Here is a 25,914-nt window from a genome sequence, read left to right as displayed (position 1 = left end):
AGTTCAAGCCCCACATCGGGCTCTGCACTAATAGCACAGAGCCTGCTTGGGATTATCTCTCTCCCTCTCTGCCCTTCCTCTCTCTCTCTCTCAAAATAAATAAACTTAAAAAAAAAAAAAGAAAAGAAATAGGTGCAGTGTGCCCAATGATTTGCCCAGAGGACATACTGCCATATTCCGGATCTGCTGTCCTGCCAGACTCTTCAGGTGCTTTAGGAGGGCTCGGTATGTCTGAGTTTTCTCCTCTGGGAGCTCGGAAACTTGCTCAGCCAAAATGTCCTTCACTTGGGCCAGACTGCAGCCAGCACCTATTGTCAGTCCTAGAAAAGAAAAGTTTTTTTAGGTGACATTGGAGAAGCAACTGAATTATAATCCTGGTGCTGGGCCTTAGTGTACAGTTGGTACATTGGCTCTCCACACTGGCTGTACAGAGAATCACTGGGAACTTAAAACAGCACCAATACTCTACTCCCAGATCAATTAAATCAGAATCTCTGGATGGGGCTCTTTCAAAGTCTCCCCAGTAATTCTGTGCAGCCAGGATTAGGAGTCCTGGGCTGGTCTATACTCTCCTTTGGACAAATGCAAGGAAAGAGAGGCTAGAGAGAAGGAATGACAGTGACAAGTAGCAGGTGGCAGACTCTACTAGAGCTTTCCTTGACCCCCCTCCTAACTAACCACAGTGAAGCTATGCAAAGCTGTTTTGTGATTAAGGGGAATAAATCTGACGGCATTAAAATAATTGCAAAGGTCTTTCAATTGCCCAGATCATTGTCTATAATTAATAATGCTTTGACTGCTGATTTCCACCTCTATAGGTATCCTTGAGACTCAAAATCTTTCACAGGAGGGGCACCAGGTAATCAGAATGAACATAGCCTCTGGGAAGAGCTTCCCCAAGTATTATTTTGGGTATTATTGGGTCTCAGGACATTGGGAGTCCCCAGGGAGGGGCCAGAAAAGCAGAAGCGATGGGAAAGCATCCAGAAGGATTGGGGCAATGCTATGTGCCACCTGAAAAAGGAAGTAATTAAAAATTAACAGGTGTTGCAGGCATACTTGTGAGTATAGGCAGGATACTAGCACCAGCTTTGGGGTTTCCCCACAATAGGTATGAAAAAAGTTCAGATCAATCTTTGAAGTGAAGCAATCACCCAAGTCATCAGGAGATCACTTAGTTGGCCTTCTGAAATTAATCCTTTACTTCCTCAGGTTTGTAGAATGAGTTGCTCTCACATACAGTCTGATTGGACATCACTTCCAGGGCTGGGTTCTAATTGCAGTTAGTCTGTTTTCATAATGTCACAGGCTATGCTTTGAGTTTTCTCTTGTAGATTAATCTTTGAGAATATTTTACCCTCCCATATAGCTTTATCTTTTATCAATATTAAAAATGTACTTGGCACAATACTTCCCCCACCTTTGCTAACATACCCACATAACACATAACATACCTGTGACTTCAATAATCACAGCCAACCTAAGTGATTAGGGAAACTACTCTCTGTTCTTTATTATCCTTATACTAAGCAAATCTTGCCTGAAGGTAACTAAACTGCTACTCCTTCCTGGAATGTCTCAACCTAGAGTCCTTACCCTATTGCGGCCCAGTGTTTCATAAAAGGCACTCTGCAACATAGCAGCCCATCCCAGACCCATCAGCGATGGTCTGCTGCTTCCTCTCACCACAGGGTCCACCGGAGGTTGGTCTTTAACTTCTGCAAAAATCCTGGCCATACTTTTGCTCACAGGAGCACTGAGAAGACCAAGCTTGATTCCTGTCATACAATTCCTCCTACCTAATAGACCCAGAGCCTTATTAGTAGGGAAGAAGTCAAAAACAAGAAGACTTTATTTATTTATTTATTTATTTATTTATTTAAAGGTCAGAAGCATCATACAGACCAGCACAACCATCTTTTATTTGATGTAGATAAAATAGGACAGTTCAGCCCCAGGGGAGAGTAAAAGTCTAGCTGTCTGCTCTGCTCTGATTCCACTGCTCACGTTACCCCCTGGCTTTGGGCGAGCCATGGCATAGCTGCACTGAGAAAATTGTATTTACTGTACTATTCGTATTTTACTACATCTTTGGTCATAACACCTAGCTTATATTCCAGTAGTTGGAAAGAGCTTTAACTTTGATTCTGAGAATGTGGGTTTTGTTTTAACTTCATGCTTTTCAGAGTTCATGGGTCTATGGGATAAAGATGCAGGGATTTTCTGGAGCATTTAATATACTAAAGATTTTGAGGGAAAAAAATGTACACTAAGTCAAACATGTATGTGATATGGATTAGCATGCAAAATTTAAACAAACATAAGCTGTCACAGAGATTTAACTCCTGTGGGAGGGGGTTCTGGGAGGGGGGAACACACACACACACACACACACACACACACACACACACACACACCTGGCTCCAATGTACCCTTCCCTCACCAGTGTCCTGCATTCTTCTGGGCCTTAGGAAAAGTTCAAGAATCCAGAGAAATATTCCTGAAGGAACATTCTGCCACTAGAGGGTACTCACACTTTAATTTTAAGAGGGCTTGAGGAAGGCATACTGTTTCCTCAGATTTCAGAATCTGGCTCTACTTTGTTTGCAGATCCAAACTGAGCAGTCCATTTGAACAACCAATTGGACAGGCCCTGGGGTGGGCCTGGAGGATGAGGAAGGGTGCTAACGGAAAGGGTTCTGAATTGGAAATGGGAGATATGTGGCTTGGTGACCTGGCCACCAGCCAGTTCAGGGACCTTGGGCAAGTTTACTTTCCTTTTGCATCTTGGCTTCCTCATGAGGAATTCCTGAGATGAGGGACTGCGGTTACACTGAGGGATATGAATTGTGCTCTGAAGGGGTCTCTCAGGCATAGACACAGGGGTCCGGAGACAGAGGGATGGTGAGAAGTCTCCCCTTTCCTTCAAACAGAGCATCTTATTTTCATTTACTTACTCTATTTCAGATTTTTTTGAGGACAGGGTTGTGGACAGAGAAGTTTGAAAGTGGTGGGTTAAATGATGCCGGGGGTGAAGGTCAGGGAAGGCTTTTCCTGTCTTAACCTTCTGTTTGTACTGGTCACCTCTGCTCCCAACCCACCCATGCTGCTCTCCCTCTTCTTTCCCTTCTGCCTTCACCAAGATTTTGAGTGAGTCTAAGCACATTCCCCTCATTTTCTGAGTGACATTTAGGTGTGCTACTTGAACTGTCCCAAACCTGAAGCTGTGAGGCTGCAGTGCTAGGCAAAACCAGGAAGGGTCCCTCCCCTTGCAAATGGGTGGGGTGAGGTCAGGGAAGGGCATGCTTGCTGGTCTGCAGCACAGTCTAAGTTTGGCTGATGATGGTTAGAAGCCAGGAAGGCAGGACTCCTAGATGGCAGTGATACACCCAAGGTAGGTCCCCTGCCCTGCTTACCAGTGATGCCCACAAGCACACAATGGCCAGTAAGTCTTGACTCAAACTTTCAGTTCTAACTCCTTGTTGTCTAAGTTAAGAAAGTCATTACTACCACTGCATCCCAAACTCAAGTTCCTGGCCCACCCATTCATTCATTTTTTTCCCACTCTTCATTTGTCAGTCATTGAATTGAGCACTTATATGCATGTACTTACATGCTAGGAGGTCTGGGGGATGAGGAGAGGAGTGAAATAAGGTTCCTTGTAAAAGAAGGCAGAGTCCTGCATGCTTTCTTACTACTTTGTGAGTACCACCTTGCCTGATGTAGTAGTATTGGCAGGTAGTGGGCCCTGAAGGATGTTGTAAGTGACTAGAGGTGTTTACCTGGGCAGGTCTTTGTCTCATTTTACCTCTTGCCATTGTCCATATGAAACAAGTAGCATTTGAGTGCCTGATGATATTTCTCCCACTTTCCCCTGCAAGCATCCTCCCTCCTAGGAATTGACTGTTCAACCGATGGATGGCACTAGTTCTCTCACTGTCTTCCCATCAAAATTACACTGCAAATTTATTGTCTTTTGGTCACATAACATTTTATAGGCAAGAATCCTGCATGTGACTAGAAGGTCTTGAATAATATCATCTGAATACCTCATATTCTGCAAAGCTTTTGATGGCAAGGTTTTATGGATGGGATATTATATCACATCAGAAAAATGATGAAGAGCTAGAAATAGGCCAGACAAGACAAATGTATGAGGAGGTTTCAGACTACTTGGTAAGTGTAAGTTTAGTGCAGGGATTGGTTCACTAATGCTTTACTAAGAACATCAGGAACTCACCATCACTTGTTTTAAATACCATACTGAGCTCAGAAATCCTAGCAGGAGAGAGGAGAATTGGGTGAACACGTCCTTGAGATTTCATTGCAGGTCCTGAAAAGTAAATAAATAAATATATATGTATTAGACAGATTTAGGAAAGAGAATATGCCTTTTTTTTTGGTACTGAAAGTTTCTCATAAAAATATTCAGATACCATTTTTAATTGGTAATAAATGTGTATAAATATGAAAGCAATGGCCATATTTCCTGCAAAGTAAATTTATAGGGATGTTCTCCCAGTACATGTATTTACTTATTTATACATTCATTATATGTTTATAAAACCAGAAAATAAAATGGATGGGAGGTTCTTAGAAAGCTTTTGCACATTGACACCAGGAGACATATATAAGAATATTCATCATAAGAAACATATAACATATATGAATATTCACCATAAGAAACATATAATCTACTAAAACTGAAGCAGGAAGAAATAGAAAATTTGAACACACTGATTACCAGCAATGAAATTGAATCAGTAATAAAAAAACTCCCAATAAACAAAAGTCTAGGGCCAGATGGCCTTATGGGTGAATTCTACCAAAAATTTTTTTAAGTTAGTTTTTTTTCTTTTTAAAGAAAGAGAGAGAGAGAGAGAGGGAAAATGCATGAGCAGGGGAGAGGGACAGAGGGAGAGAATTTTAAGCAGGTTTCGTGCTCAGCACAGAGCCTGATGCAGGGCTTGATCCTATCATTCTGGGATCATGACTTGAGCTGAAATCAAGAGTCAGATGCTCAACTGACTGAACCACCCAGGCATCCCTACCAAACATTTAATACTTATTCTTCTCAAACTATTTTAAAAAATAGAAGAAGAAGGAAAACTTCCAAATTCGTTCTGTGAGGCCAGTATCACCCTGATAGCAAACCAGATAAAGACACTACTGAGAAAAAGAACTACAGGCCAACATCACTGATGAACATAGATGCAATAATCCTCAACAACATACTAGCAAACTGAATAGTTTATTTAAAAAATAGTACATTTAAAAAATAATTCACCACAATCAAGTGGGATTTATTCCTGGGATGCAAGGTGATTCAATATTTGCAAATCAATAAACCTGATACATCACATCAATAAGAGAAAAAATAAAAACCATAGGATCATTTCAATAGATGCAGAAAAAACATTTGACAAAGTACAACATCCATTCATAATAAAAACTCTTGACAAAGTAGGGTTGGAGGGAACATACCACAATATAATAAAGGCTTTATATGAAAAACCCATAGCTAATATCATACTCAATGGAGAAAAACTGAAAACTTTTCCCTAAGGTCAGGAATAAGACAGGGATGTCCACATTTACTTCTTTTATTTAACATAGTACTGGAAGTCATAACCATAGCAATTAGACAACAAAAAGAAATAAAATGCATCCAAATTAGTAAGGAAGAAGTAAAGCTTTCATTATTTGCAGATGATGTTATACTATATACAGGAAATCCTAAAAACTAATCCCCACCCCCAAATCATAGAATGGATAAATGAATTCAGTAAAGTTGTAGTATATAAAATCAATGTACAGAAATCTGTTGCATTCCTATGTACTAATAATCAAGCAGCAGAAAGTGAAATTAAGAAAATCCCATTTACAATTGCATCAAAAACAATAAAATATCTAGGGATAAACTTAACCAAAGAGATGAAAGACCTGTACTTTGAAAACTATAAAATTTTAATGAAAGAAATTCAAGATAACATAGAAAAATGGAAAGATATTCCATGTTCATGGGTTGGAAGAACAAATATTGCTAAAATCTCTACATTACCCAAAGCAATCTACAGATTGAATGCAATCTCCATCAAAAGTGTTAGTATCTCAAATAAAGAACTTATACAACTCAATAGCCAAAAACCAAAATACCAACACCATTTTTCACAGAACTGGAACAAACAATCCTAAAATTTGTATGGAACCACCAAAGACCCAAAAATAGCCAAAACAATTTTCATGAAGAAAAGCAAATCTGGAGGTATCACAATTCTAGACTCCAAGTTATATTACAAAACTGTAATAATCAAAACAATATGGTACTGGCATAAAAATAGACATATAGGTCAATGGAACAGAATAGAAAACCAGAAATAAACCCACAAGTGTTTAGTCAATTAATCTTCAACAAAGGAGGAAAGACTATCCAATGGGAAAAAGACAGTTTCTTCAGCAAACGGTGTTGGAAAAACTGGAAAGCTACATGGAAAAGAATGAAATTGGACCACTTTCTTATACCATACATAAAACCAAACTCAATATGGATTAAAGACCTAAATGTGAGACCTGAAACCATAAAATCCTTGAAGAGGGCACAGGCAGTAATGTCTCTGACATTGACTGTAGCAACATTTTTCTAGATGTCTCATGAGGCAAGGGAAATAAAAGCCAAAATAAGCTATTGGGACTACATCAAAATAAAGTCTTCTTCACACAAAAGAAACAATCAAGAAAACTAAAAGGCAACCTACTGAATGGGAGAAGATATTTGCAAATGACATATCCGATAAATTGTTACTATCCAAAATAAAGAACTTATGCAACTGTATAGCCCAAAACCAAATAATCCAATTAAAAGTGGGCAGAAGACATGAACAGACATTTCTCCAAATAAGACACATAGATTGCCAACAGACACACAAAAAGATGTTCAGCATAACTCATCATCAAGGAAATGTAAATTAAAACTACAGCGAGATACCACCTCACACCTGTCAGAATGGCTAAAATTAACAACACAAGAAATAGCAAGTATTGGTGAGGATGTGTAGAAAAAGGAACTCTTGTGCACTGCTGATGGGAATGAAAACTGGTGCAGCCACTGTAGAAAACAGTATGCAGCATCCTCAAAAAGTTAAAAATAGAATTTTCCTATGATCCAGGAATCACACCACTGGAAATTTACCTCCCAAATACACTAATTCAAAGGGATACATGCACCCCTATGTTTATTGCAGCATTATCTACAATAGCCAAATTACAGAAACAGCCCAAGTGTCCACCGATTGATGAATGGATAAAGAAGACGTGACACACAGACACACACACAGAGACGCGCACACGTGCACACACACACACACACACACACTCTGTCTCTCTGGAATATTACTCAGCTATCAAAAAGAATGAAATCTTGCCATTTTCAATGACATGGAGGTAGCTAGACAGCATTATACTAAACGAAATAAGTTTGTCAGAGAAAGACAAATACCATAAGATTTCATTCATATGTGGAATTTAAGAAAAAAAAACAACAAATGAGCAAAGGAAAAAAAGAGAGAGACAAACCAAGAAACAGACTCTTAACTATAGAGAACAAACTGATGGTTACCAAAGGGGAGGTGGCTGGGGGGCGGGGGGAGGTGAAATAAGTGAAAGGGATTAAAGAGTACACTTCTCATGATGAGCACTGAATAATGTATAGAATTGCTGAATCACTATATTGCACACCTGAAACTAATATAACACTGTATATTGACCATACTAGAATTAAAATAAAAAACTTAATAATAAAAAAAGAATATTAATAATAGGCAAAACTTGGAAATCGCTCCATGTCCTTCAATAGTAGAATGGAGGAGCAAATTATATGTAGTTACACAATGGAGTCTAGCAGTTACCTGCAACACTATGAGTGTATCTCAGGCCAAGAATGTTGAACAAACAAAGCAAATTGAAGAATGACACTATGTCACTCTATGTGAAGTTCAAAAATATGCTAAGTTAAATGACATATTGCTTAAAGTCTCAAATATATGTGGTAAAATTGTAAATACAAGAAAGTGACTGACCACTACCACATTCAGACTAATGAGTGCTTCTGAGAGGAAGGGAAGGGAAGGGGATGCGGTTTGGGAGGGGTCCTGGGCCTTCAAAGTTCTGGGTAAAGTGCTCATTCTTAAACTGGGTGTAGCTGGTAAGTGGGTGTGCACTGTTAATGTACCCATGCATATTTTACAGACTTCCATTATATCTACTCACTATTTAACAAAAACAAAATAAAAAAGGACAAGATAAACTAAATGATAAAAAAGAAAAAAACCCTCAGGGTGCCTGGGTGGCTCAGTCAATTGAGTCTGACTCTTGATTTCACCTGGGGTCATGATCCCAGGGTCATGGGATGGAGCCCCACATTGGGCTCCACACTAAGCATGGAGCCTGCTTAAGATTCTCCCTCTCTTCCTCTGCCCCTCTCCCCGGCTCATGCACTCTCTCTCTCTCAAAAGAAAAACAAAAACAAAAAACCCAAAATACCCTCTAATATTTTTTCCCCATACCTCAGGGGGTCATGCTGCATACTCCCATGGTACAAAATTATATAATTAGATAATCATATCATATGATATACAATGGTATATTATATATGTTTTATAATATACTATTATATTATTTTTATTATAAAGGTTGAGGCTTTTATCCTTAAAAAGTAGTTTTTATAGACTGAGAGCAAAGTAGGGGACAGGAGGACCAGCTTGGCGGTGAGAGGAAAAATGCTGTAATCACTCACCCAGTGAAGTGTTGCCCAAGATGAGAGGGGCCTCAGGATGTTTTGCTTTCAGCTCCAGGAGATCCTTGAGGGTGCCAGGGGAGATCCAGGTAACCCTCTCTCCATGGAAGGTCAGGGTTTGTTTTTCTGGGTTCTTTGCCATTCTCTAGGTGCAAATGAAAATGTGGATGTACATGCGCACACCTGCCATCCTGGCTTATGTGAGATCCAAGTGGAGGTATATTCCTCCAGAGAGATTTCAGGAGTCCTGAAGTCCACTTGACTAAGAAGATACTCACTACACACACTGACTAATGCCTGAACTTCCATAAATAGATATTTACTCCTTTAACTTAAGACTTTTGATATATAGCTCTTTGTAGGCAGGTGACAACATAAGCTGGCACCTATCAATGACAATTCAGTATAGATTAATTGAACATAATTTAGTATCATGGCCTTAAAAATCATAATTGTACTAATGCTCCTAAATTAGTATTTTCAGCCCGGACTCTTACTCTGAAATCCAAACTCATATATCTGAATGAGAACTTGATGTCTCCTCTCAGATGTCTAATAGGCATCTCAGATTTAACACTTCCCAAAATGAGCTCCTCATATCTCCTTCTTTTTGAAGCTCCCAAAAAGGAACCCCCACCAAAAAAATGCCCTGTTCTTCCTGAGCTGTTCCCCTTCTCTGTAAATGGCCACTCACCTTTCCAGCTGCCCAAAGTGTCAGAGTCAGTCTCTCCCCAGAGACAGTCTGTCTCTCTCCCACACACCATATCACAGTCAGCAGCAAATCTCATTGGCTCTCCTTCAAGCTATATCCAGAATTGACTCTCTTCTCACCACCTACATGCAGGCCTCCATCTCTCAGGATAGCATTAGCACTTTGACTAAGCTCGAGTTGTCAGCCCAGAGCCTGGCACGGGGCTCGATATCTCATGACCCTGGGACCATGACCTGAGCCTAAATCAAGAGTCTGATGCTTAACTGACTGAACTGCCCACAGGCCCTGAGGTTTTTTGTTTTTTGTTTTTTATCATTTATCTTGTCCTTTTTTATTTTGTTTTTCTGAGGGGCACTTTGATTTTGGCTCAGGTTGTGATCTCACAGTTGTGGGATGGGGCCCTCCATTGGGCTCTGTGCGGAGCGTGGAGTTGGCTTGGGATTCTCTTTTTCTCCCTCCATCCCTCCCCCACTTACTGCTCCTTCTTGTGCTTCTCAGCAGGCTATTCCCATCCCAGCAGCCAGAACGATCCCAGATCCCATTACAACATTAATAGGAACTTGCCCCTCCCCTGTCCAACCTCCCTAATCATTTCTCATTTCTCATAGGGTAAAAGCCAAGTAGCCTAAGTCCTCATGGTTTGCTTCCCAGTGCCTTTCTGATCTCATTCACTGTGCTTCAGCCAGGCTGGACCCTGCTCTCTCCCTTGACTGTAGCAGGTGTTCTCCTAAACTTGGCACCTTTCACTTGGTGTCTGCACTGCCCAGACTGCTTTTCCCCCACATGTCACTGAGGCTGCTCCCTCACTTCTGTTAGAACTTTTTTCAAAGTTTTGAAACTTTTTCGGAGAAATCTTCTCTGGCCCGTATCCTATCCCCCTTTTCTGCTTTATCTTTTCCCTTCTTAACACTTCTCACTGGCTAACACACTGTATCTCTTTCTATTATCTTGCTTATTATCTGCCTCTCCTACCAGATTACAACTGCTTGAAGGTAGGTTTTTGTGTTAGTTTTATTCCTTGCTGTCTGTCGATTCAGTACCTAGAACAGTACCTGGCATGTTGCTGGATGATTGAAGTTTGTTGAATGAATGAATGAATGAATGAATGGACACCTCTTTCAGAACCCCTTCAGAAATAAGTATTTTATAGAATGGGACCACTGGATGCCAGAGAGGAAAGAGAGATGCTGATAGAAGGAAAGGTAAGGCATAGGGAGGGCTGGAAGTGCTCCTTGGATTCAATGTACTGGAGTGGCTGGAAGACCAAGTTAGAAGCTGAGTAAAGCTGGATGGCTTGGAAGAGTCAACAAGAACATTGCAGATGACAACGATGACAATAATGATGGAATCATTAAAAAAAAAAAGAGAGACTTTGCTGAGGCTTCAGTGAGCGTGTCAAGGGCATTAGCTAGGGAGGGTTGGTGAGCTGGGTGAGGACAGGCTTCTTGATGTGATCAAATATTTCCACAGTTTGACAACTTCATAGGAAGGAAAGGGTGGTTTTATAAAACTGAGTTTATAACCAGTGACATTTATACAAACACATAAAGCACTCAACTCATCTTACCAAGAGTTCTGGGGGAAATATGAGCTCCTGGGTAGGGTCCAAGGGCTGGAACTCCTCTTCCACAAATAAGTCTGTGCAAATCTGTATAAAGGGCAGAAGATGGCCTTGTCAGCACAGCTAAACTGGAAACTGTTGTAATTCTTTACAATAATTAGGCAAAATGAACATAGTAATAACTTTCCTACTCTCCTAATGCAGGAGTAATGGGAAATAGTTCAAACCAAATAAAAGTGTTTTTTTTTTTTAAAGATTTTTATTTTTAGGGGCACCTGGGTGGCTCAGTTGGTTGAGCATTGGACTTCAGCTCAGGTCATGATCTCGTGGTTTGTGGGTTCAAGCCCTGCGTTGGACTCTGTTGAGAGCTTGGAGCCTGGAGCCTGTTTCAGATTCTGTGTCTCCACCTCTCTCTCTGCCCCTCCCCTGCTCATGTTCTGTCTCTCTCTCTCAAAAATAAACATTTAAAAAAAAGATTTTTATTTTTAAATAATCTCTACACTCAATGTGGAGTTTGAACTCACAACCCTGAGATCAAGAGTTGCATGCTATAGCAACTGAGCCGGCCAGGTGCCCCAAACCAAATAAATGTTTTAAATAAAATCTTATTGTAAGAAAAATACTCTACCACTGATATGATACTAAGGCAAAGAGTATTCTCTGAAGTAGTTTAAAGAGTACCCTGTGAAACACCAAGGCAATCTATAAGAAACTATCAGAGGTTAATAAGTTTGGGACCTCATCTCCACTGTGCCCCAGCCATTGTTCTGTCACCTGTCAAGTCAGGATTCAAAATGCTAAAGGTTCTGAGAAGTCCTGAAGTTTAAATAAAAATGACTCTAGACATACATGCCTAGGCATAAACACTGCCCCCACTAATTTTAATAATAATAGGTAACATTTACAGGGTGTTACATTCCAAGCGCTTTTATGTATTTTAATAATTTGTTTAGTCCTTGCAACAATTTTAGAAATAAAGTAAACTATCATTTCCATTTTTACCAATAAGGATACCTAAAGCACAGTGAAAAGTTACCCAAACTCTAATGTTGTCTGGAAGAGATCTGCTTTAGCTTTGGAAACACTTATTCCTAGAAAACATTCCTGAAGAGGGGGCAATAATGTGATACATCTCTAAAACCTAGAAATAAGATAGTGTGTGAGAATGAAAATGTAAAACATTTTGAATCACAAACATAATGAATCAGATCTGAGGAATTAAAGTTTCTCTAACCAGGTGTTAGGCCAGGACTTAGTAATGGAAGATATTAACATAGATTTAAGAGAAGGGAGAGTCATGGGACAGACATCTGCCATCCATCTGGTCTACCCTGGTGGAAGAGAGGGATATTCTGTGATATTACCCTTAAGATTATCCAATTGCTCTGCATCCATGCTCACCAAGCAACCTCATTATAATGTGCTTTCTGTGTGTGTTTTCCCAAAAGGAAAAAGCATGCGGCTCAGTGACCATAAGATCCATTTTAGGATTGCGTTTCTGTAAATGTATATTAGGGCACACTCCAGTTTAAATATCATGTTCTTCGAGTTTGGTTAAAGTAAATCAGGTGGTCCCCAGAGCCCAATCATTGCCCAGATTGACTTCCTGGGCCACAAAATCGAGAATCAGACTTTAAAATGTATTGAGCTCTCTGAGGTGCACTGGTCCTCTGTGAAGTGGTTGTGGGGGGTACAGCCGGCCTTCTTTGGCAAAAACCCTCTATTCCATTGCACATCTTCTTCAGACCAAAATGAGGTGGCAGTGGGAGGTCAAGAATGGGAACTAGGTAGGTGTGCAGGATAGAAATAGGTACAGCAGGGGGATGATGGGCTCAGTTTCATCTAAGGATAACTCTGTTCTCTCATATTTCCTTGTCTACAGGGAGCAGACTCTATTTTATCCTTATTCTAACTTCTGTAAGTAATTCCTGTAAGAACTTAGCAGGGTCTTCTGAAAACTAGTATCTCTCAGAGAGCAAAGCCAGAGACTGCAGTATTTCAGGCTGGACTTCCCAGCTGTGCTAATCATGAACTCACCATGTGACTTTGGACAGGCTCTCCTGCTGAGGTTGCAGTGCCCTCTCTCTACAAAGGGGGACACAGTGATAGAGGACAGCTCTGCTTGAGTCAGGTCAGTCACAAAAACCCTTTTCCACCCAAGGATGGGACTTATCATAGTTGGGGCAGGTCTGTTTGCTCTTGTCTGAGTAGGTTTATGTTTTATTGTTTGATTCTTTCAGAGACTGAAGGGCAAAATCAGAGCCTGATTTTCAATCACCTCATTACTGGGTTCCCAAATGAAAAGTGATTGATTAGTGCATGTGCTTTGGAGATTTGAACGTGATACAGAGAATGACCATCAAAACTCACAAGCACAGTAACACTAGGCCAATATTTAGCAATACTCCCAGAGAGGACACAACAGACAGAGACTCACGTCACTTTCCCTGCTGAGTGAGGAAGAATCATTTCCTCCCAGATCCAAGCAGCATTTTCCTGTTCTTTTCTTTTGACAGTCAGTTGACTCCTAGGACAGTGAAATGCCTTGAGATGAAAAACTTTTTATTATTACTATTATTATTATTATTATTATTATTATTATTTTTAATTTGAGGCAGGGGGAGGGGCAGAGGGAGGGAGAGAGAGGATCTTAAGCAGGCGCTATGTTCAGTGCGGAGCCTAACTTGGGGCTTGATACCACAACCCTGGGATCATGACCTGAGCTGAAATCAAGAATCAGATGCTCAACTGACTAAGCCACCCAGGCACCCCCATTTATATGTTTATTTATTCATTTGTGTTGTGAATCTTTTGCTGTATCATTATACAGCAAAGTGTTATACACTTAGATTTTTTCCTACATTGTATAACTGTAAATAACATAATGAACATTTCTGTTCATTACATGGACAGCTATGTATACATCTCTGAATTTTTTTTATAGGTGAATTCCTAGTAGTAGAATTAATTGATATGATGCCTTTTGGGGCAATGATGATTTATCCATTCTCTAGTATATATACGATTCAACAATACTGAGTGTTATCATTTATATAAGAACGTTTAAAACAAAAGAAAAAGAAAAGAAAAAAATATGAAAAAAAAAAACTATTTTGGAATTAGGTCTTCCATACCTTTGGGATCTGCATGGGACTGACTGGGAATGAATGGACAATTGCTGACTTTACTTTAAAGCAGGTTTCCATTTACTGGTTCCTTCATTTCCCGTTTCCTCCAAACTTACCTCTTGTGTCTTCTACCTTAAATAATTTTTCCTCAGTATCTAGGAAAATACTTTCTTCCAGATATCCCAGTTCTCTCCCCCAAATGCCTCAGGCTGCCACCATCTTCCTAACTCTAAGAAGCAAAACCAGCTGGGCCCAGTAACCAGAGCTTCCTCTCTTAGAGCTCTGAGAGTGCCCACAATGGGCCATGAATCAATGACAACAGAAATAGTCAGTCTTCTCTTGGCCTGGTAGAGAGGAGTCTTGGGTATTCCCACTGGGGCCCAGTTTCTTTCACCCATTAAACACCCTGTAGCCAGTTGGCTACAGGGTGGGTGTCCAACCACATTTTTGCCTTTATCCCCAGAGTCTATGCCTGGGAAAGTGAATAACATCCATACTCCAGAGGGAGAGCAGTTTCCTTTAACTTCCTTTATTCATATTTCACAAGTGTTTCACTTACACCAGCAGTTTGATGGGTTTGTAAGCATTCATTTATTTCTCAGCTCTTCAGCTTTGGCTCCCCCATGTGGCATTATAAGTCTGGGACATGTTTACTAATTTGGATGTAAATTAAAAAAATAAATTAAATTAAAGAAATAAAAAAGTCTGGGACATGCACATACCGGGGACCTGCCTGGCTCTGGGAAAAGGGACAAGCCTGCTGGTCCACTTCTAGGCCCACCCCTACTATTTGTGGATCTAGTGCAAGAGTATAAATGGACACTCTGGCCTTGGCCTACTGCCCTCCTTTTCCCACCCTTCTGTACTGAGGGGACTCAAACACCTGTGTGAGCATCCTGGCCTGAATGCCCCAGCTCTGTCCACACCCTCCAGAAACAACCAGTTGTTGGCTACCCTTTGACCTAGGGGTGTATGTGCTGGCTGTTATGATCTGCTCTAGGAAGATGGGTTCAGGAAGAGACTGGTGTCAGGCCGAGGAATGGGGTCGAGACCATATCTGGAGCATGGTCTAGAAAAGGGTGTGAAGGGTCCAACTGAACAAGTCCCCTTGGCTCCATTGCTTCCTGAGAATGGCTGGAGGAGGACCAGCAAGGGGCCCTCCCAAATGTGGAATCCCTCTTGCTTGGGTATAAGGGCAGTACTGCCCAATTCCATCCTGCCTCAACAGCATCCTCAATAACAGTAGCAACTAAGTGCCCCCCCATGACTTTGCTACATGCTTTGCCCATGATTTCTTATTTGATCTTGATACTCAGTGAAGTATCTTTTGTAAAGGAAACTTCCTGTGCTCTTGCACTTGAGGTGAATTTTGGATTCTACTCTACATATTCGGCTTCTTTACTTGCTCACACTTTCCTAGCCAATCTGGACTCTTGGAACTAACCTTGTCTCCCCAAAGCAAATTTCATACCTTTGCTTGTCTCTTTGGGTTTGCTGGAGCCCTCCTATATGTCCTGCCTGATGCCTTGTTTAACTATTCGTAGAAGATATCTGGATGCCTGGTTAGATCACCTGACCTCCCTCTGTGGTGGGTTGTGGAACATCAAATGTGGTATAACTTTCACCCTGTCCTTAACAAATAGCTAAAATTCTTGTGAATCAGTTGGAACAAACTCACTTGGTCTCCCTTATAGTCTGTTTAGATGATCTAAACAACTCAACCCCTGTATTCCCAGGCTTGACCAGCTCTCCCTGTCATTCTTGCTCTGTAGGATGTCACCTACTCACCACACAGAAGGTCCTTCCACTTGCGAGAATTGGCCGATACCCAGTACAGCGGCATAGATTACCTAATCAGAGAAGAAGCATGCTTATCAGTAGGCTTTATTTTAACTGTTTTCATTTGAAAATTAAAACTGACTTAGGGTTTTTTTTTTTTTAGAGTGTTTAAATATCTGCCAGACTATTCAATCCTTTTTCTCTTCTTAGAATATGAACCTTCCCACTACTTCAATTCTAGTTTTATTCTCTGCCCTAAAGATGATCGTCTGTCTGGTGAGCTCACTTGCGTCCATCTATTAGTTTATTCATTCATTCAACATGTATCTGTGTAAGATACAGGGGATCCTAAAACAAGAAAATGTAGGCCATTTCTAATGTACTATATGATTTTCTATAATGGGACAAAAAGAGTAAAGGAAGAGTAAAGGAAGCAACTGCCAGCAAATGGCAGATTAGGGAGTGTGTCTGTGCTTCCCCTTCAGGTATCAATCTAAGAATCTATACATTTAACAGGTGACTTGTTTAGGGAATTGTTGACACCTGAAAATGATGCTTATTGATCAATATGTACTTTTCTTTAGTAACTTAAATGCATTGCAAATTCTAAAGCATCCTTTCAATATGTGAAGGGCTCTATTATGGGTTGATGTGTCCCCCCAAAAAGATATGTTGAATTTCTAACATCTGGAACATGTGAATGTGACCTTATTTGGAAATAGGACCTCTGCAGATATACTCAAGTTAAATTGAGGTCATACTGGATTAGGATGCGCTCTAACCCATCAAAATTGGTAAAGATGAAGTCAAGCTTTCACTTTTTGCAGATGACATTACATTACACATGGAAAACCCAATAGACTCCACCAAAAGTCTGCTAGAACTGATACATGAATTCAGCAAAGTCGCAGGATACAAAATTAATGTACAGAAATTGGTTGCATTCTTATACACTAATAACAAAGCAACAGAAAGACAAATAAAGAAACTGATCCCATTCACAATTGCACCAAGAATCATAAAATACCTAGGAATAAACCTAACCAAAGATGTAAAAGACCTGTATGCTGAAAACTATAGAAAGCTTATGAAGGAAGTTGAAGAATATACAAAGAAACAGAAAAATATTCTGTACTCATGGATTGGAAGAATAAATATTGTTAAAATGTCAATACTACCCAAAGCAATCTACACATTCAATGCAATCCCAATCAAAATTGCACCAGCATTCTTCTTGAAGCTAGAACAAGCACTCCTAAAATTTGTATGGAACCACAAAAGACCCCGAATAGCCAAAGTAATATTGAAGAAGACCAAAGCGGGAGGCATCACAATCCCAGACTTTAGCCTCTACTACAAAGCTGTAATCATCAAGACAGCATGGTATTGGCACAAAACAGACACATAAACCAATGGAATGGAATAGAGACTCCAGAATTGGACCCACAAAAGTATGGCTAACTAATCTTTGACAAAACAGGAAAGAATATTCAAAGGAAAAAAGACAGTCTCTTCAACAAATAGTGCTGGGGGAACTAGACAGCAACATGCAGAAGAATGAAACTAGACCACTTTCTTGCACTATTCACAAAAATAAACTCAAAATGGATAAAGGATCTGAATGTGAGACAGGAAAACATCAAAACCCTAGAGGAGAAAGCAGGAAAAAACCTCTCTGACCTCAGCTGCAGTAATTTCTTACTTGACACATCTCCAAAGGCAAGGGATTTAAAAGCAAAAATGAACTATTGGGACTGCATCAAGATAAAAAAACTTCTGCATTGCAAAGGAAACAATCAACAAAACTAAAAGGCAACCAATAGAATGGGAAAACATATTTGCAAATGACATATCGGACAAAGGGCTAGTATCCAAAATCTATAAAGAACTCACCAAACTCCACACCCAAAAAACAAATAATCCAGGGAATAAATGGGCAGAAAACATGAATAGACGCTTCTGTAAAGAAGACATCCGGATGGCCAACAGGCACATGAAAAGATGTTCAACGTCACTCCTCATCAGGGAAATACAAATCAAAACCACACTCAGATACCACCTCATGCCAGTCAGAGTGGCTAAAATGAACAAATCAGGAGACTATAGATGCTGGAAAGGATGTGGAGAAACGGGAACCCTCTTGCACTGTTGGTGGGAATGCAAACTGGTGCAGCCGCTCTGGAAAACAGCATGGAAGTTCCTCAAAAAATTTAAAATAGATCTACCCTATGACTTAGCAATAGCACTGCTAGGAATTTACCCAAGTGATACAGGAGTGCTGATGCATAGAGCCAATTTATGGAAAGAGCCTAAGTGTCCATCAACTGACGAATGGATAAAGAAATTGTGGTTTATATATACAATGGAATACTGCTTGGCAATGAGAAAGAATGAAATCTGGCCATTTGTAGCAACATGGATGGAACTGGAGAGTGTTATGCTAAGTGAAATAAGTCATACAGAGAAAGACAGATACCATATGTTTTCACTCTTAGTGGATCCTGAGAAACTTAACAGAAGACCATGGGGGAGGGGGAGAGGGAAAAAGTTACAGAGAGGGAAGGAGGCAAACCATGAGACTCTTAAAAACTGAGAATAAAATGAGGGTTGATGGGGGGTGGGAGGGAGGGGAAAGTGGGTGATGGGCGTTGAGGAGGGCACCTGTTGGGATAAGCACTGGGTGTTGTATGGAAACCAATTTGACAATAAATTTCATATATATATATATAAAGGATGGGTCCTAATCTAGTGACAGGGGTCATTATAAAAGAAAATTTGGACACAGACACACAGAGGAGAAGGCCATGAGAAGACAGAGGCAGGGACTAGACTGTGATGCATCTGTAAGTCAAGGAATACCAGGATGGCTGTCAAACACCAGAAGCAAAGAAGAGGCAAGGAAAAACCTTCCCCTAGAGCTTTCAGAGGGAGCACAATCCTGCTGACACCTTGTTTTCAGACTTGTAGCCTCTAGAACTTTGAAAGAATAAATTCCTGTTGTTTTAATGCACCTAGTTGGTGGTACTTTGTTTTGGCAGCCCTAATGAAGGCAGACAAATAAGTCATTGGATAGAGAACTGAGGTGTCAATATGGGTGTGTGATCCACACACAGTGTGTTCCATGCAGACCTCTCCAACAAGTGCTCTGCCATTCTTCCCTGCTCTTGGGTGAGTTGTAGATACTTTAGAAACAACCAGGGGATTCCCTGAGCAGGGCTGGGATGACTTGTGAGAGGGCTGGAAGAGCCTGGGGCATGTTTCCCACCTGGCCTGAGGCAGGTGGTGGGTTTTTTCCATGTCAGACCTACCCCCCAGGGCTTCCATGAGCTGCTCCTCTGAAGGCTGTAGGTGGTTCCTAAGCAGTGTGTACATGGACATCACCATCCCAGGGGTGCAGAATCCGCACTGGGTGCCATGGCTCCTGGCGATCCTCTCCTAGAAGGACACATGCATGGTCACAGGCTTTCTGCTGTCAGCACCCCTCACCGAGGTCCACACCTGGTACCTCTCTTATCACGGTCAAACCCAGTCCCTAAGCAGTGCACTCTTCCTCTTGCCCAGAGATGGCCAGCGTCCCCTTTCCTATGCTGCTCTGGTGGAAGTGACTCGGAAGCCATATTCTATCATCACAATCATCTCTCAAGCTCAGATGCTCAGATACTTCTAACTGGGAATTAGCAGTGGGCAGCTTCCATTCTTAGAGTGAGAATTCTCCAGAAATCAGTAATTACAAGGAAAGTATGTTTAAGTTTCAAAAACAATTTTCTTGAACACCTCTACATTTTGCCCAGCTTAATTCTGACCATGGAGCTGCCTCTTTTTGATTACTTTGGAGACTATTTACTGTTGACCTCACTTTACTTCTTTAAGTTCTTTTGTGTTGGCTCAAAAGGAGTTCTACTTTCAAAGATCCAAGGTTTTGGTCTGTGTCCTAGATGCTTGCTATTTAAAGTGTAGCCTATGGACCAGTGGTGTTTGTTCCACCTGGGAGCTTGCAGGAAGTGCAAAACCTCAGGCCTCTGCTCCAAACTTCCTGACTCAGAATCTGTATTTTTAACAAGTTCCCAGATGATTCTTTACACATTAAAATTTGGGAAGCCCTGATCTAGATTTCAGAGTGTAATCCTCTCTGATCTCCCTAGATAGTCTAGTAAATTCTGCTGGGTCCTTTGCCTTTGTTGACCTTTCCTGGAATTGATTCTCATGTTTTGAAACCCAGAGACCCTCTGGGCTCCTCCTGCCTGGAAGGACTTGTAGTATTGGTGGATCTGGACCTATGATTTTCCAATTCTTTGTCTCCATTCTTTGTGACAATGACAGAGGAGTCAGTGTGTTTTCTGCCAATGCATGTGACAGTTCTCTTAAAACCAGCCTCTGTGTCCCAGCTTCAAGTAAAATTTGGAGAGGGGCACCTGGGTGTCTCAGTTGGTTAAGTGTTCAACTCTTGATTTCAGCTCAGGTCATGATCTCATGGTTCATTTGGATCAAGCCCCTGTCAGGATTGGGACACAAGTCTGCTTGGGATTCTCTCTCTCCCTCTCTTTCTGTCCCTCCCCTATGTGCTCTTACTCTCTCTCAAAATAAATAAACAAACTTAAAAAAATGATTGTGTTTGTGGTCTGGTATAGTCAGCCTTGGTTCTAATTTTACTCCTAAGACCTCCTATGCCACAGGGAATAATCCCGAGTTTTATCTTGTTTGCCTCTGACATTTTAGCCTATGAATAATATCTTTTGTACAATATTTATTCCAGCCTATAGTCACATAATTATTAATCAATGTTTTGATAATCCTGCTTATCATTCAAGTGGAAAAAGTAAGAAAAAAGATTATCATCTAATAAAATGTGGATGGATTTCCAGCTTTCTTTAAATCACTTAGATGTTATTATCTTGATCAATATGCATCCAAAGCTTCTACTTACCTGATCACAACCTAGAAGCTCCAGGCAGCACAGTCAACACCGTGTTGGTTAAAAAGAAAAAGTTAAGAATGAGAAAATTACAACGTGATCTTACCTGCACAGGGTGAAGCCTGGTGTTGATACTTCCAATACCTTCTACAGTGGTGACAGCAGCCCCATACAGAGAGCAGATGGGCACCAGACATGCAGTAATGGAGAAGTGTCTTCATATGAGGAATAAAAGGAAAATCAAGGAGTGTAACACAGTTCTTCCCTTTTGGGAAGCAAGAAGGACATCAAAAAAAAAAAAAAAAAAAAACAAAAGAAAACAAAACAAAAAACCAAGCCTATCATTCAGCCTCAGGGATGGGGAACTGAAGGGGAGACAGGGAGGATGAGTTTAGAATCCTCTCTGCTGACCCTGTACTATCTGTAAGAATTGGGGATTCTTAGAGGGAACTTGGGCATTCTGAACTTCAGAAAAATTAAAAAAAACTTTTTAACATTTATTTATTTTGAAAGAGAGAGAGGGAGAGAGGGAAGGAGAGAGAAAGAGAGAGAGAGAGAGAGAGAGAGAGATAGGGAAAAGCAGAGAGAGAAAGAGAGAGAGGGAATCCCAAGCAGGTTCCATGCTCATCTAGGAGCTTGACTTGGGGCTCGATCCCATAACCATGAAATCGTAACCTGAACCAAAATCAAGAGTCAGACACTCAACTGACTAAGCCACCCAGGTGCTCCTCAGAAAAACTTTCTAAGTCCAGAACAGATTTACTTGGCCCTGGACACAATGGGAGTGGATTTAAGTTACCAGGAGTATAATTGGACCTCAACTAGTATTCATTAGGCTATTGACCCCATAACAAATTAAAGGCATACTTATGTCTTTTATGTCTACATTTGAGATTTTTTTTTTCTTTTGCTTGTTAATTTAAAACTCTTTGGATAAGGTCATTCAACAGTGGAATGGAGTGTGTTCTGAGACCATTTCTTGATTTTTTGGGGCTAGTGGATCTGGGAGCAGCCCAAATCCTGGAATCCAGCTCTTAATTAAAGGATGCAACCATGAGCCAGGTCTCTGCTCTGCAGGGTTGGTCCAGCCCAGCAGAAGAGGCATTATCTTCAGAGCCAGAAAATGTGGGTTCAAGTCCTTGATCTACAACCTTGTATGACTTTGAACAAGTCATTTCATCTCTTTAAGCTTCAGTTTCTTCATCTGTAAAATGAATGATTTGCCTAAATTGGGGTTTCTTAACCTGGGATGCATAGATGGGCCTTAGGATGTCTGTAATCTTCCTGAAAGTGTGTGCAAAATATAATTAGTTTATGTACCTTCTGAGTAGGGGGCTCAGAGCTTTTATCAGATTTTCAGAGGGGTTGAGGATCTAGAAAGGGTTAGAATCACAAGATCTTAGGGATCTTCTGCTCTGGGATGAGAATACAAGCCTGGCAAAGAAACAAAGGCCACTTCTGGCCTCTGAGCTTCTGGGTAGGATACCTTATCTTCGCAGACACTGGGTCATGCTTGGACACCATCACAGTACAGGCACCGCAGCCTCCTCTTCCACAGGCATACTTGGTTCCTGTGAGGCGTACTAGAAGGGGGTGGTCAAGGAAAAGATGCCACATGGATATGTTACCCCCATTATAGCCACCTCCCTCAGGTGTTGCTAGTGAGGGAGGTCTTTGGGGGGTGAAGGACAGGTCTGAGAAGTCATTCGCCTGCCTCCAGCTCTCAGGCCACTCTAGATCTTATTAGCTGTGTGATACTGAACATATTAACCTTTCCCTGCCCATTTTCTCACTTGCAAAGAGGGAAAAGTAATAGTTACTTTATATTCATAGGCTTATCATATACATCTTGTAGGATGATGGCTGTAAAATTCCTTTGAAAAGTCCTATTTCATTATAGGTATTCTGGGTTCCAATCATGTAACTGGAAGAGAAGATCTTATTTTTAGCAGTTCAATGAATTGCTAGTTTTGTCCATTTGTATTGCATTTGAAAACAAATGAGTGAGCCTTTGAAGAAAACTCCCATCCTTACCTTCAGATCCCACCTGGAGTGTCCCTCTGCTTTCCCTTGTTCTGAGTCCAAGCTCAAATCCAGGCTCAGTCTCTGTGCCTCTCTATTTAGTCATCCTTCTCCCTAATTGTGGTCCATTTCCATCCAGTTTATGAGATTGGATATAATTCACTAGACTGGCTACAAAGATTTCAGAATCACTGACTTTTTTTTTTTTTTTTTTAAGCCATAGGGCTTGTTCACCTAAATTAAGTCATAACCTCAGATGTTTATCAGAGAGGACATGTCAATGAGTGGAATAAGCTGGAGTGTAACTGGAGAGCTTGTGCCCCTTTCTAGACAGTTCCTACTCCAGTCGGCTAGATTGCTACCCACACACGAATGACTATTTGCTCATTTTTCATGAGAAACTGAGAAATGTTGATTTTCTAAAATATGAGATTTCCTCATTTTCAAACATCGACAACTAATTAAAAACCATGTGGGCTTTTAAACAAAACTTGTCCATGGGTTGACTCCACCAATTTATAATATCTTCCATTTCTTTATTTACTTTTTGGTTTCTCTGAGAGATATATTAGACCTACCAATGAAAATGGTTGTCATTATGAAGATCTAAATTTCAGAATATAAAATGGTAGGGAACATCTGCCATAAGAAAATGGATATAGGGAAAGGCAATCCTTTCCTATGACACATGCTCTTCCTGAATCTGGAGAATGTGGTTTCCCTCCGGGGCATGGTACATGCAACACAAACCTCTATTATATAACCACCCTCCTGGGAATTTGGAAAGCCCTTAAAGGAATAATCAGTGCTGAAGTAAAGAGCTTAGCTTCCATTTCATTGCTATTAAATCAAGATATAAGAAGCTCTGGGGAAACTTCATCCTCTCCAAATAGCCCAATTAACTTAATATCCTTAAAACCATTGCCAAAAGCAAAGAGAGAAGGGCCAGTGGGGCTGACTGGGGATGGAGAGGGTAGATTAGTTTTCACAATCACAGCAGGCCTAGAGTTTTAAGGCAAACATAGACACTGCCCAGACTTTGATCAAAAGGGTCCAGTTCTTTCGTAGAAAGTTCAGCAGAGTGACTTCTGGGTCCGCATTCCTCTCTATCACCTGCATTGGAAATAGAAAAGAGATTATTATGGGGATCAAACTGGTGACCCAGTGGAATGTCTGCAATGGTCTGCTAATGATTTAGGGACCAGGGCATAATACTTTCATTGCCTTTTTGTTTTTGTTTTTGTTTTGTTGTTGTAAAGGCAAACGAATTTCACATACATTACAGAGCTGGAGACTCACCAAGAAAGTGGCACAACAATGTTTTTATATGTGATTAGAGTGGGGAGCCACCCCTGGGTAAGCCACCCCTGGGAGCTGTATTCTTCATGTTTTGCTCCACCATTTGTTTTTGTGGAATTCCCAACTCAGTCTTTTTTACTCTTGGAATATTTTAAATTGGGGAGAGACTTGGATGGTGTGTGTGTGTGTGTGTGTGTGTGTGTGTGTGTGTGTGTTTACAATGAAGGGTCCTAGAAGGAAGAAGTCTGGATAGGAAGGGTTTCTCATCTGGCACCTCTGAAACACCTCCAGCAGGGACTACATTTGATAACATGAGGGATCTCAAGAGTTGGAAGCAGAAAGGGGAGGTGGGGAGAGTTGCTGTCATCCTCAAGGGATCTCTGAGTGTGCTAGTCCCTTCAGGCAGAGAGGCTGATGGTGAGACTTGTTGTCCAAGCTCAGGACCCAGGGTGCCTCTGGTGGAGCACTAGAATTCCTCCCTCCCTTTCCTTGACAAGTGGGGGATTATCACTCAGAAGCCTGGAGGGATCATCTCTGGTGCTTCTTTCCCATTTCCTCATTTTGTAATATTTCCTTTGACTTTACCTTTGAGTTTCCTGCAAACACCTTAGCCATTCTGTTGCACCAGAGGAAAGGAAGAAACAGTGAGCTATTCATATTAGGTTCTTCCTTTCTCCCCAGAAGAAAAATATGAGTTTCTGTAGATTCCAAAGAATAACTCTGGGCTCGTGACTCAGAAGGGGCTTGGAACAGAAAATAGAGGAAGAAGCCTCCAAAGTCTAGGCCAGTGGAACAAATGAGTTAGGACTCAGCTCTGGAAAGCAGGTTTGGAAGAATGTATGGTGGCTGCTGGCTGTGGAGACTGGAGACAGGAGACAGAGTTACAAGGGACATGATGAGAACTTAGATGCTCTCTGTTCTATTTCCTTTCTTGGGGTGGGAGGGTGGACATGGAAAAATCCCAGTTAGGTTTGTGGGATCGGGTAGCCAAGGGGCCTTACAGGAGTTGGAAAGATGCCAAAGAAGCCATATGCCTTGGGAACTACATACTGGTTCCTTTGAGGGAGAGACTGAGGCTCATGAGCAGGGTGGGCCTGGCAGAGGGCACTGAGGGTCAGCCAGTGGCCTGTGTGGACTAGTGGTGAGAACCAAAGAGAGGATGCTAAGAGAAAGTGACACTGGAAGAGCCCCTCTTCTTGTCACATATGTTCCCCCTAGAACTTAGTTACAACCTGGGAAAGAGGGGATGGATTGAAAATTGACTGCAATTACATTTCGACTAATTCTGATTAATGGAGTCTCAACAGAAAAATTAAGTTGATAAAAACAAAGGAAGCTCTATTTCTGGTCATCCTGAGTTTGAGGATCAAGATATGTTACTAGATACAGTGCTTCCAGTATATCAGGCCCAGTGCTAAGTGCTTTTTAAGGGAAAAGGGGGTTCCTAGTCAATAAAAGGAGCATTTCTCTTTTAATCTTTTTAGGAAGTAGATTCTAGAGCTAGGTAGTCTGAGGCTCAGGGAGGTGAAGTAACTTGCATAAAGACATACAGTAAATGCAAGAGCTGGATTGGAACAAGACTGCTTGATGCCAAGGCATATGTGATTAACCCTAACGCTTTACCACCTCCCCATATTCTCAGAAGCCGAGTCTTGGCTGAGTGGGGAAGAGGCCAAATTAGTATGGGTTCTTCACCCCTGGCTTCTTGTC

General features: G+C 41.1%; 1 protein-coding gene and 1 pseudogene across 4 annotated transcripts in view; both read right to left on the bottom strand.

Annotated features, from left to right (window-relative positions):
* Positions 1-22,483, bottom strand: part of AOX1 (aldehyde oxidase 1) — an 81,323-nt gene extending 58,840 nt beyond the window's left edge. For 2 of the 4 annotated variants that reach the window (XR_015255433.1, XM_086719238.1), the window contains exons 1-9: positions 22,370-22,483; positions 20,990-21,098; positions 19,280-19,406; positions 15,981-16,042; positions 13,502-13,591; positions 11,071-11,151; positions 8,792-8,936; positions 4,241-4,333; positions 169-320 (exon numbers count right to left, since the gene is read on the bottom strand). Coding sequence is in view for 3 of the 4 variants with exons in the window: in XM_086719238.1 (XP_086575364.1) it covers positions 169-320; positions 4,241-4,333; positions 8,792-8,936; positions 11,071-11,151; positions 13,502-13,591; positions 15,981-16,042; positions 19,280-19,406; positions 20,990-21,098; positions 22,370-22,407 (897 nt within the window). In the remaining variant the exon portion in view is untranslated. The remainder of the gene's footprint in view (positions 1-168; positions 321-4,240; positions 4,334-8,791; positions 8,937-11,070; positions 11,152-13,501; positions 13,592-15,980; positions 16,043-19,279; positions 19,407-20,989; positions 21,099-22,369) is intronic. The other 2 variants (XM_086719236.1, XM_086719237.1) reach the window with 1 other exon arrangement.
* Positions 22,484-23,907: 1,424 nt separating this feature from the next.
* LOC112866654 (aldehyde oxidase 4-like) overlaps positions 23,908-25,914 on the bottom strand; it is an 82,055-nt pseudogene continuing 80,048 nt past the window's right edge.

This window comes from Puma concolor, chromosome C1 (assembly GCF_028749965.1).
Source record: "Puma concolor isolate L17-30 chromosome C1, mPumCon1.1.hap2, whole genome shotgun sequence".
Lineage (NCBI taxonomy): Eukaryota > Metazoa > Chordata > Mammalia > Carnivora > Felidae > Puma > Puma concolor.
Note: the sequence above shows the minus strand (reverse complement) of the source record. Positions and strands in the feature narration are given on the sequence as shown.